This window comes from Myotis davidii, unplaced genomic scaffold, assembly GCF_000327345.1.
Source record: "Myotis davidii unplaced genomic scaffold, ASM32734v1 scaffold233, whole genome shotgun sequence".
NCBI classification, from domain to species: domain Eukaryota; kingdom Metazoa; phylum Chordata; class Mammalia; order Chiroptera; family Vespertilionidae; genus Myotis; species Myotis davidii.
The window spans coordinates 3,525,021-3,536,967 of record NW_006285917.1 but is presented as its reverse complement, the minus strand read 5'-3'; the positions used below and the strand labels follow the sequence as shown (position 1 = coordinate 3,536,967).

At 44.5% G+C, this 11,947-nt stretch overlaps 1 protein-coding gene across 4 annotated transcripts in view; it reads left to right on the top strand.

Annotated features, from left to right (window-relative positions):
• The window catches only part of DIP2B (disco interacting protein 2 homolog B), a 113,959-nt gene that overhangs the window by 98,886 nt on the left and 3,126 nt on the right, over positions 1-11,947 (top strand). For all 4 annotated transcript variants that reach the window (XM_015559640.1, XM_006757088.2, XM_015559638.1 and 1 more), the window contains 8 exons: positions 972-1,081; positions 1,533-1,663; positions 3,292-3,460; positions 4,276-4,446; positions 5,736-5,797; positions 6,677-6,734; positions 9,216-9,290; positions 10,413-10,590. In XM_015559640.1, the coding sequence (XP_015415126.1) occupies positions 972-1,081; positions 1,533-1,663; positions 3,292-3,460; positions 4,276-4,446; positions 5,736-5,797; positions 6,677-6,734; positions 9,216-9,290; positions 10,413-10,590 (954 nt within the window). The remainder of the gene's footprint in view (positions 1-971; positions 1,082-1,532; positions 1,664-3,291; positions 3,461-4,275; positions 4,447-5,735; positions 5,798-6,676; positions 6,735-9,215; positions 9,291-10,412; positions 10,591-11,947) is intronic.

The window sequence follows — 11,947 nt, the reverse complement described above, 5'->3', positions numbered from 1 at the left end:
AATAATTTTGAAAGGCCTTGGGGGTCAGAGGACCTTCAGCTAAAGGAACTGAAGACTCCCTCCTTGTCTAGGACCCTTGCTTTTATTAACACAATTTGTCCTAAGGCAAGGTGGAGATAATACACCTCAAAGGGTAAGGTTTCAAAGGGTATAGAGGCATTGTCAGTTTGGGGAATAGCCTACAGCTGTTCAGGTGTTTGGCCAGTAGGAGGCAATAACATGTAGATTAAGCTGCCCTTTTAGCTGTCTGGCAGCCACAATCAGTTTCCTATCCAGGTTTGGGGAAATGCCTTTAGCCATTCCCAACAGGGGACTACATGTGTGACTCAACCCTGTTGAGTCCCCAAGTCTCATCAACCTTTTGGTGAAACGCTTGAAATTATGACATGCTGGAACTGGTTTATGGCAGTGCGACAAAAACGGAGAGATGACACAGAGCAGAGGTTCTCAAACTTGAGAGTGCAGGGCCCCAGGCTCAGTGCATCTGTTGACCGGAATCGAACCTGGCACCCTTGAGTCCACAGGCCGATGCCCTATCCACTGAGCCAAACCAGTTAGGGCAAGGGTAGGTATTAATACATTTTAGAGATGAGGTAACAGACACAAAGTTGTTAAATAACTTCAAGGTCAAATCACTGAAAAATTGCAGAGCTGGGATTTGAATGCCAGCAGTACGCTTTCTTCGTTTTCAACTACAGTACTATGTTATTATGCCCCTCACTTACCTTCTAGTAAATACATTTGCCCGATACAGATTTGCTTGTTCATACTGCCTAGCGGTGCCCTTAACTCCAGCCCACGTCTAGGAGTGACACACATAAGCTGCTTGGTTAAATACGAGAAGCCTAAGCTTTCCCAGATCCCAGAAGCTAAATGTGGCCATCGCAAGGCCACAGAAAACCAGTAAAAGAGCAACGGGTTTCATGTTCCAGCATCTGTGTTTGACATCAGATTTTTTCTTTTCCTTGCAGACGATTTACCCAGGAAGAAGTTGCCCCAGCTGTATAAACCACCCACTCCTGAGATGTTGGCGTATCTTGACTTCAGTGTCTCTACAACGGGCATGCTTACAGGAGTGAAGGTAGAGTAGTCTGTGTATATTCACTCACTCACTGGATGCTGGTCAAATGCCAGGCCTGCAGAAAATAGAGATGACCACTGCCCCAGGGACTACAGCTGTAGAGGCCAGCTGGTTGTACCAGAGAGGGTAGGCGGAGGATCAAGGGTCCCTGCTATATTTAAATAAGAGCATCGGCTCTTCCGGAATAAGTTATCCCAAGGAATTAGTTATGCCATGTTCTGAACCTAGCATAGAAGCTAACAGATAATAAGAGTTACAGTTAAAGACAGTATGAAATTAGATTCATATTTCATAAAACTCGGTTGACTAATGAACAGAAATTAGTTACCTGAAGTGAGAGGTTAAGCTTTTAGAACCAATGAAAAATATACATCATTTTGAGGAGTTTGGGGGACTCGAAGCTGCCTGTGGGATGCCTGTTCCATCCTGTGCCATGTTCCTTGCTTTCCAGATGTCCCACTCGGCAGTCAATGCTCTCTGCAGAGCCATCAAGCTCCAGTGTGAATTGTACTCTTCTCGGCAGATCGCCATCTGCCTTGACCCTTACTGTGGACTTGGCTTTGCACTCTGGTGTCTCTGCAGGTAGGAAGGGAGAAGCAAAGACACAGAAGGTGTGGGCGTGTCTGGAGGCCACACCATCTCAGCCTCCCTTTGCTCCCTTAGTCTGGGAGAGTTTCAATAAGATGCTGATCTTTCCAGAATTTCTACTTCTAAAATATCTCTGATGTTGATGTAGTTTTGTTTATATTCCCTTTTTCTTTTCAGTAGTTTTATGCCTCATGCGAAAGGTTAGTGATCTTATTACCTGCTCTCTGCTCTGTCCTGTAATCCTCTCTTTAGAAGTAGAGCCAAGTAGAAGGATGATACTTGGGTGACATATGTGAGCTGTGACAGCCAGGATGCACCCCCTGGCTTGGCAGGAAGGAATATAATGAGGTGGGACAGTAGCATGTGGCTGGAAAGTAGCGCGTTCGTCCCGGCAAGATTGTTCCTTATGGAACAGCATTGCCCCTCCTCCCACTAGCTGCCCAGGGAACCTCGCCTCATACCTGCATTGTCACCTCCTAGTGGACATCTCTGTGGGTCCTTCCCAGCTGCGTGCAACTCAACAGCCCCTTCCGTGTCTCCATCTTTGTTAGGATGGGCCCTTTACCTTGGGACCCAAACTAGGAACTCGGGCATTGTCTCCAACTTCTCTGTCTTTATGTCTCACATCCATTTAAATGTCATGTCCTTTGGCTCAGTTGTTCCTAAACCTGTCTGTACATAGGAATCACCTAGGGGTCTAAAAAAAATTAATAGGCCTTCCACACACTTACTTAGATCTCTGTCAGTGGAGACCCCAATTCCAGTATTTTTCAAATGCAGGACTCTTAGGCTCCTGGTAATTCTGATCTATACCCAGGCTTAGGAAGTTGAGGATTCATGGCTGCAGATTATACATATGATATGTGACTCTACTATTCCTTCCTTTTTATCCCACTGCACTGTCGGGGTCCAAGCCCTCATCATCTCTCAGCTGGACTATTGCAGTCTCTGCTAACTGTCTCTCAGCCTTCAGTGTCTCGTATCTCCAGTCCCTCCTCCATGTTGCTAGTTTTGCCCCAACTTAAAGCTGCAGTGACTGCCTACTGGGTAAAGTCTAAATCCCTCATATGATAATTAAGCCCTTTCACAGTTTGATCCCAGCGCTTCTGGCCTCATGTCTCATCACTCCCCCATGCATCCTGTGCTCTAGTATTTCACACTGGGGTACTATTTCTGTCAACCTTAAACACCATGTAATTTTATACCTCTGCATTTGCATATGCGGTTCCTCTGCCTGGAATACCCTCATCACCATCCTCACTTCCTCCAGCCACTGTCAAATTCCTGCTCGTTTTTCAAGCCCCAGCACAACTGTCACCTGCACATTGAACTGCCCCCGCCCCCCACCAGCCCCAGCTTTCCCAGTTTGGATACCTTGCCCTTTATTCTGTGATCTTGTTGATGTCCCTTCTTCACATCTCAGTTACTACATGTATCACAGTCTGCTCTATTTTATAGTTACACTGTGTTGTGAGTTGCATATGAACAAGGCTGATTCTTAGACCTTATATCTAGTATGGCCCTACAGTGTCCTTCCTACTCAGTTGAATTGATGATGTTTTAAAACATCAGAATATCTAGGATGCTTTGCTAATGTCAGCTCTTGCCTTCCTGTATTGCAGCGTCTATTCAGGTCACCAGTCCATCTTAATTCCTCCTATGGAGTTAGAAAACAACCTTTTCCTCTGGCTTGCCACTGTCAACCAGTACAAAATACGGGATACATTCTGCTCCTATTCAGTAATGGAGCTCTGCACCAAGGGGCTTGGAAACCAAGTGGAGGTGCTGAAGGTAAGAAGGCGCTGCAACAAACAGCAGTCCTGGGGGTTTTAAAGAAATGGGACGGGTAGGACGCTGAGGAGGGGTGGACAGACATGCCTGCTTGGTTTTCTCTAGGCAGTCAAACAGGTGCTTTTGTAAACCTCCGGAAGTTTATCTCTTCCACTTTCTACTTTAATGCACTCTTTCAGAGTTTAATGTGAGTCGTAATTTGTGGCGAAGAAGGTGAAACTGGTTGGGAGGCTGAATGGAAATGACTTTATAGAAAGATGAAAGGAACTGTTAACCTCCAGTAGGATTTTTCCAATAGAATTTGCAACCTCAGAACATCAGAGACTGGGGAGGGCCCCAGAGACAAAGGGGTAGCTCATTCATGTGTGTAGCCAGTGATCATATGTCTGACTGCATGTGGGAGAGTCAGAAGACACCAGATTTTCTTAAATAGAGAAATGTGACCTTAAGAAGGAAAAAAAGACAAGAGATTTGATCTCCAGGGTGCTCGGTTCCCTTCCTCATAGTCCCATGCCTCCAGTTTGCAGTAGGGAGAAATGCAAGGCACAGAAACGGGGTGGGATGAAAATGGATTGCTGAGGAACCCAAGACTTTTAGAGGAAAGAGAAAAGAAATAGAGTGAGCACATTTACCAGGGGGTAATGACTTCAGTGGAAGCCTTGGCATTTCTGGAAACTTCTGTCTTTTCTCTGGTTGTCTGAGAGGAGAATACACAGTTCGTTGGCTTTTCCTGACCAAAGAGACAGCACTGGTCCTAGCTATTCAGTTCTCTGATGGTCTTGCTAACCTCAGCTCGCGTGCATGGTGTCTTACAGACCAGAGGGATCAACCTCTCCTGCATCCGGACGTGTGTGGTAGTGGCCGAGGAGCGACCCCGTATTGCCCTCCAGCAGTCCTTCTCCAAGCTCTTTAAAGACATCGGTCTGTCCCCTCGAGCTGTCAGCACCACTTTCGGATCAAGAGTCAATGTAGCAATATGTTTACAGGTGACTTTCGTGAAATTGTGCTTGGAAAAAATGCAAGGGGGATGTGTGGTGCTCTGGAGCAGAGGCCTCCAACAGTCTGCCTGGTGTGAGCCCCCGTTCCTCTTACCTGCTCTGGGGCCCTGGCCATTTCGTTTTGACTTCACTGTGCCTCATTTTGCTCATCTGTAAGATGAAGAGAAGAGTATTATCTTCACAGAGTCGTTCCATAGAATCTCTTAAGTTGCTAGATGCTACACACAGAGCTTTTTCTGGCCGTTGAGCACCCATGTGCTAACTGTTTAGTAGTTTTATGGTCCACAGCAATGACTGAAGAAGACTCTGAGTCCTATTTGAATTTTGTTTATGTCTTCCCTTCTGTTTTCCTGTCTCCTCCATATTTTATAACTTTTTTGCAAAGGAAGTACAAATAAGCCTGTATTCTTTTCTCCAACCAGATGGCAACTTTGCCATGTTATTCCTGGGTAAATAACAGAAAAGAACTGAGTCTGATTGTATGTAGCTTGGAGACTAATAAGGAAAACATAGGCGTGGACAAGAGTGAGAGTAAACGAAGGTGGCATACGTGGGTAGATACTTTCAGGTCTTCTATGACCATGGTCAGGTGACTTTTAAATAGCATCGTAGCTTTAACTGTGGAGCCCAATTGTGGGCCCTTTGTTTTCAGGTTGGGCCAGTGTTAATTTTGAAAATCCCCATGGGTGCTGACCGGTGTCGTCCCTGCTTTATTTATTTATTTATTTGTTTATTTATTTATTTATTTTAATATATCTTTATTGATTTCAGAGAGGAAGGGAGAGGGAGAGAGATGGAAACATCAGTGATGAGAGAGAATCATTGATTGGCTGCCTCCACAGGCCCTCTACTGGGGATCAAGACTGCATGCATCCCAGGCATGTGCCCTGATCAGGAATCAAACTGTGACCTCCTGGTTCATAGGTTGATGCTCAACCACTGAGCCACACAAGCCAGGCAGTCGTCCCTGCTTTAAAGTCCAGGGATGAGGACCGGCCTTCGCCTGGTAACTTTTTAGTGCTTCTCTTGCCTCTGTGAGAAGGCCCCTGGCCCACTCTCCTGAGGGAGGAGAAGAGAAACATGAGGACAAAGCCAGGCGCCTCTTCCAGGCACTGACTGCACCCTGCCGCATCTGGTTGAAGAGGGTGAGCTTTCAAAATAGAGTTTGCATTTTTATGTGTATGTCTAACTTACTTCTTTCTTTATTTAAATATATGAAATGTGGAGACAGTAATTTAAATTTTAAATAAACCATGCATTGATTTATTTTTCTTTAGGGAACCTCAGGGCCTGATCCAACTACTGTGTATGTAGATCTGAAATCATTAAGACATGACAGGTACAGTAGATTTATTTTGATCATTTCTTATTAGAGTTCCTAAACATAAAAAGTTGAGCCTCAAGAAAGCCAGCCCCTTCCTCATCCTTTGTTTGTATCTTCCAGGGGGCATGGGAAGAGAGAAATAATTTTTCATTATTAATACCTGAAAAATTTTTACATTTATAAGAAGAAAAGTTTAATTCTCACAGGTTCTGCACTATTCTTTAATATTAAGATGTAATACTTAGTTCCTGCCTGTGTAAAAGTATTTTGATATAAATTAAACCAAAATGGGCAGACTCTTCCCTCTGAAAGTTTAAAAATAAAAGATGGGACAGATGAGATAAATGAGGCGGAGTAGGGTTTTTGAAACAGTACTTTATCTGAGCCCCAGGAGTAAAGCCTTTCCCCTCATCAACTTAGAAAGGAATTTTAACTGTATCCCAAGGTGAGCCTGGCCCCGGGCTCTGTGACCCTTTCCCAAGTCCCACTGACGTCAGCTGTGTTCTCCGGGGTGCCGTGGCACTGGCCCCGCCTGCACAGGTAGTGCATTCACGAGTTCCGTGTTTCTCAGCCTGGGGTATTCTCCCTCTGGAGGACTTATGACAGTGTCGAGATATTTTTGATTGTCACAACAAGTGGGCTGCTGCTGACATCTAGTGGGTAGAGGACTGGGATGTTGCTAACCATTCTACAAAGCACAGGATAGCCCCTCACAAAAAAATTGTAACAAAACATTATCGGACCCAAAATGTCAGTAATGCTAAGTTTGAGAACCTGCTCTAGCATAAGAAGGAGAGACAAATTAGAGTGTTGGGAAGGCACTATATAGCTATAGTTGACATGGTGCAATCACTTGTGAAAGGCTTACATATAGTAAATACCGTTCTTCTACAGGGTTCGTCTTGTGGAACGGGGTGCCCCCCAGAGTTTGCTCCTCTCAGAGTCTGGAAAGGTAATTTGTTTTGTTAACCATTGGGAAGGTGGTCTCTGTGGAGAAGTGGTTCATTTTAAAGAAACCTGAAGCCATTTAACATATTAATACGCAGGGCAAAACTTAACTGAAATCTGGAGATAACTCAACAATTTCAACTGAGCCAATACTTTCAAATTCATATGGATACATAAGAAGAATACTCCGTTTCAATTTTCTTAATTTCCATAGATTTTTAAAAATCTGACATGTTAATTCTTATTTGACAAACCAGCAAAATTTAATGTTCATTTATTCAAAGTAGAGAGATGAACAAGAGCCAGTTCTATCATTATAAGTGTTACAAGGAGAAAAATAGGTGGCAGATAGGGGAGGGGTGTGGTTTAAGATTAGGGAAGATTTTATATATAATTTTATATATATATATATATACACACATATATTTCAAAGAGAAACCAAAATGGGGAAGAGATTAAAAATATTGCAGTGATTATCTATGGGGATAAGATTTAGATTAGAATGAGGCTTTAAAATGTTCAAGGAGAGATTTCATTATTATCTTAGTTCATTTAGGCTGCTGTAACAATACCAGAGACTGGGTGGCTTATCAACAACAGAAACTTACTTCTCACGGTTGTAGAGGCTGTGAAATCCAAGATCAAGGCACCAGCAGGTTCTGGCAAGGGATTTCTGGCTCATAGATGGCCCTCTTGTCACTGTGTCCTCACCTGGCAGAAGAGGCGAGGGAAATCTCTGGGTCTCTTTTATAAGTTCACTAATCCCCTCCATGAGGGTTCTGCCCTCCTGACTTAGTCATGGCTCAAAGTCACCTCCTAATACCATCACAGTGGGGATTAGGATTTCCAGTCCTCATTGGGAACATTCAATCTACAGCAGGGTTTTTTTATAGTGTTTTTTTTTTTTATCCTCACCCAAGGATATTTTTCCATTGATTTTAGTGAGGTTGACGAGAGAGGGAAAGACAGGGAGAAATATCGACGTGAGAGAAATGCATCGATTTGTTGCCTCCTGCATGAGCCCTGACCAGGGCCCGAGCCCAGGAGGAGCCTGCAACGAGGTCCGTGCCCTTGACCAGAATCAAACCCGGTACCGTTCGGTGCACAGGCCGACACTCTATCCACTGAACCAAACTGACGAGGGCTATAGTTCTATTTTTTTAATTGAATTTATTAGGGTGACATTGGTTAATTATATAGGTTTCAGATATACAGTTTTACAATACATCACCTGTATATTGTATTGTGTGTTTACCACCCAAGCAGTCTATATCGGTTTTAAACAACTTACTGAGGGTGATGAAACATCAGCATAAGCTTTCAAGTTTCTTCTCCCTTTGAAGAGAAGTGATGATGCCCCAGAATCCCTTCTAGGAATTCTGGAAGGCAGAGGAGAAAATGGGGGAAAGAGGGAACCTGCCCAGCCTCCTGTGGTAGATCAACCCCACGGAGAACTACCTCCAGTTTCCCTCTTCTGTTTAAACCCTTCGAAGTGGGCTTAGGTTGGTCCTCTCATCTTGTCAAATCTTCGTCTGCCTCAGCTAGCAGTGGCTGCCACCAGTGCCTGGCCCTGTCTCTTCCTCCCTGGAAGTTTTAGATGTACGAGCCCAGATAATCATTGTAGGGCTTCTCAGGTAACTGCATCATCCAGAAACCCAAGATGAAAACGGAGGCTTAAGAGAGAATGCAGGTGACCAGAGAGGCCCTGAGCCATCCTCTCGGCCAGCACCTGCTGCTTCCTCCTCCATGTTGAGGGAGGTCCTGGGGCACTCGAGTGTCTTTCTAGTCTCCTGCAAAACTGCTCCCTTCCTCTGTCTCTCTCCAGGGCCCTCAACTCTAGCACTCACTGTGGACCAGAGTGCGGTCTCACAGGCAGCCCCTCACTGCTGCCCTTCCTGCTTTAAGGAGTTTAGTGCCATCATCCAGTGAACAAGATAGATGTGGGAAAGGACAGTTACAGGTTTAGTCTACAAATTCGTTTTGTTTTGTTTTGTTTTATTGTTGTTGCTAATCCTCACTTGAGGATATTTTTCCCGTTGACTTCTAGAGGATGGTAGGAGCAAGGGAGATAGAGAGAAACATTGATGTAAGAGAGACATATCGATTGCCTCCCTCCCGCATGCCCCCTGACCAGGGTGGGGATTGAACCTGCAGCCCAGGTTTGTGCCTCAATGGGGAATGACCTCTCAACCCTTCGTGCTCGCAGGAGGACACTCTAACCACTGAGCAACACAGGCCAGGGCCGTCTATAAATTCCTAACATCATTCTGATCTGCAGTTCCTCATTCCTTTGAAGGAAGTAGACTGGTTGGTTCTTTGGTTTCTTTTTGAGGATGAACCATATTGTACCTCTGGTCTCCACTGAGGACGATTCTGTGAGCAACATCTCAGTTAGCTCCTGCCTTTGTGCACTCCTCACCTCACTAGAGGGAGAGCAGGTCATTAGATTTTAACTGAGTCTTTGTGTTTTCCCTTTGATTCTTAGATTTTACCTGGAGTGAAAGTGGTTATTGTTAATCCCGAGACCAAAGGGCCTGTTGGAGACTCTCACCTTGGAGAGGTAGGTGTACCTTTCACCTTTACTCTGAAAGTCAGCAGAGAACAACTTTAGGGTTCATATTTCAAAGTCAGAGAAAGTGTGGATGTGCTTTTCCCCCATTGGGAATTTTCATCTTTTAAAAGAGTCTTAATCTTCCTCTGTAAAGCACAAGACTGAAATGGACAGCAGAGGAAGATTGAGACCAGGATGGAGAGAAGATTTAGGCACCCAAACTAGAACTCGTCCCAGATTTGTCCACTGAGAATCCCTCAGTTGAAAAGGAAAATGGGCAAATCCTACCTCCTCCACCTATTGAAGGAGCCATAAAGATTAAATTTCAGAAATTCATGCAAATTTTATATTCTATCCCAAAATGTGTTAATTTTTGTATTAGTATTAAAATGTTTTTAAAGTCTTAATTTTTTTGCCCCCAAATCTTTGAGGGACACAGTTTCATCCCATAGCATACTGGGAGGAGTGTTGTAGGTACAGGAGCCAGGTGACCTGGGCTCTACCACTTAGCAGCTTCTCAATATTGGGCAAGTTACTTAATCTCTCTGGGCCTCAGTCTCCTCATCCATCGATAATATTTGCACCTACGTAGTAGAATTGTGTGAGTTACATGCATTAATACCTGTATCTGTAATGCACATAGAATGGCGCCTATTTAGTGTTACCAACCATTTTTAGTTATTGGTGGTTTATGTGGTAAATTCTGAAACCCTGGATTGTTTCCTTGAGGGCTCTATACCTTGTTTCAGAAGCACAGGAATGACACCTTTGGGAGACTCTGGAAGAGGCTGAGAAACGAGCCAGGGAGGCAGTGTAGTGTCGTGGTTAAGAGCATGGCCTCTGCCTCCCAGACTTGGGTGTGAGTCTCCTAGTTTCCACATTTTAGGCAAGTTACTTAACTCCTTGTTTTTTCATTTGTAAAATGGGAATAACAGTAGTGTGAACTATATTGTCATGTCATGTGGCAGGAATGAATGGGATAAAGCATATAAAGTACTTATCTTACTGAATACTTGAAATGTCAGCTGCCTTTATTGCAGTTGTGTTATTGCTATTAATATAAAAATGAGATTAAAAAACTAAAGTCACAATATGTTCTTGGGAAATGTGACCAGTGCCCTTTTCTTGTAGATTTGGGTAAACAGTCCCCATACGGCCAGTGGCTATTACACCATCTACGATAGTGAGACTCTTCAAGCTGATCATTTCAACACTCGCCTCAGCTTTGGGGATGCTGCTCAGACACTGTGGGCTCGGACAGGATACCTTGGTTTTGTCCGCCGAACTGAGCTCACAGCGGCCACTGGAGGTATGCATCTCCCACGCCAGCTCTTCCCCTTCATCCTGCTTTGCATTTCAGCTAGGCTCTGCATTGTGTGTGTGTATTTAATTATTCCCTCCTACAACCCTTTAATCCATGTGTGAATCCATCTGCATATAAAGTAAGACTTTGCCCCTGAAAAGCACCTAGGAGGTAAGCTCCCAGGGTACCACGTCAGCACCCCTGACCTGTGGGTCAGCGCAGCCTCAGTCCTGGAGTGTGCCTGATGAGCAGTGAAAGGCAGAACACAGACCCTACGCCCTTGGGGCAGGTATTTCACCTTTTAGCTCTTCTATTCTCGTGTACCAGCCCTAATCCCTGACAGGGAATCAGTGCAGAGGAGCCATCTGCAGAAGTGCTCCTCTGTCCCTTTAGTGTCGCATGTTGGACTGAAGAATGCTTGGCAAGACTCTGGTATAAGCAGTCCCCCAGCCATCCTCTGCCCAGTCCATTGTCATGGCTTCACTGCTGCCTTCAACCTGTATTCCTGGTGGCATGAATAGGCATTTTAAAATACCCAACTCTAGCCCGGCTGGCATGGCTCAGTGGTTGAGAGTCAACCTATGAACCAGGTCATGGTTCAATCCCCAGTCAGGGGATTGATGCATTTAGGTCCCCAGAGCAGTGCCTGGCACACAGAATGCACTCACTGGTAATATAGATACAGATTACAACCCTATCAATAACCAGAACTAGTCTCTCCATATTCTCTAATCCTACTCCTTATACTTGGACTCCTTGAAGATGTCTAGACACAGTGACACATGTTCATTTCTTCTTCGGCTCTTCTAGGTTTTCCTTGAACCTGTGAGCAGAGCTTGGGCATGTCCTCTGTTCCCTCTGCCTTGTGCACACTCCTGTCACTGGGCTCACTGCGTTACAATGGAACGCCCGTTTGTGTGTCTATTTCTCCAGTAGATAGTATCCAAAGCAGGAATTGTTTTGTCATCTTTGTCTCCCCAGCATTTGGTACAATTCCTGGTACAGGTGGTAGTAGTAGTAATAATAATAGCTAATTTTTTAGCTCTTACAATGTACCAGGCATCATATAAACTACCTTGCATGGATTATCTCATTTAATCCTAATAACGGCCATGTTTTGTTTTGTTTTGATAATCCTCACCCAAGGATTTGTTTTCATTGATTTTATTTTTTATATGTTTTCAATGATTTTTTTAGAGAGAGAGGAAGGGCAGTAGAGAGAGAGAAACATCAATGTGAGAGAAACATTAATCAGTTGCCTCCCGTATGTGCCCTGACCAGAAATCGAATCCACGACCCTTGGGTGCAAGGGTTGACACTCAAACCAAAAGAGCTGTACCAGCCAGGGCACAGACATGTTTTG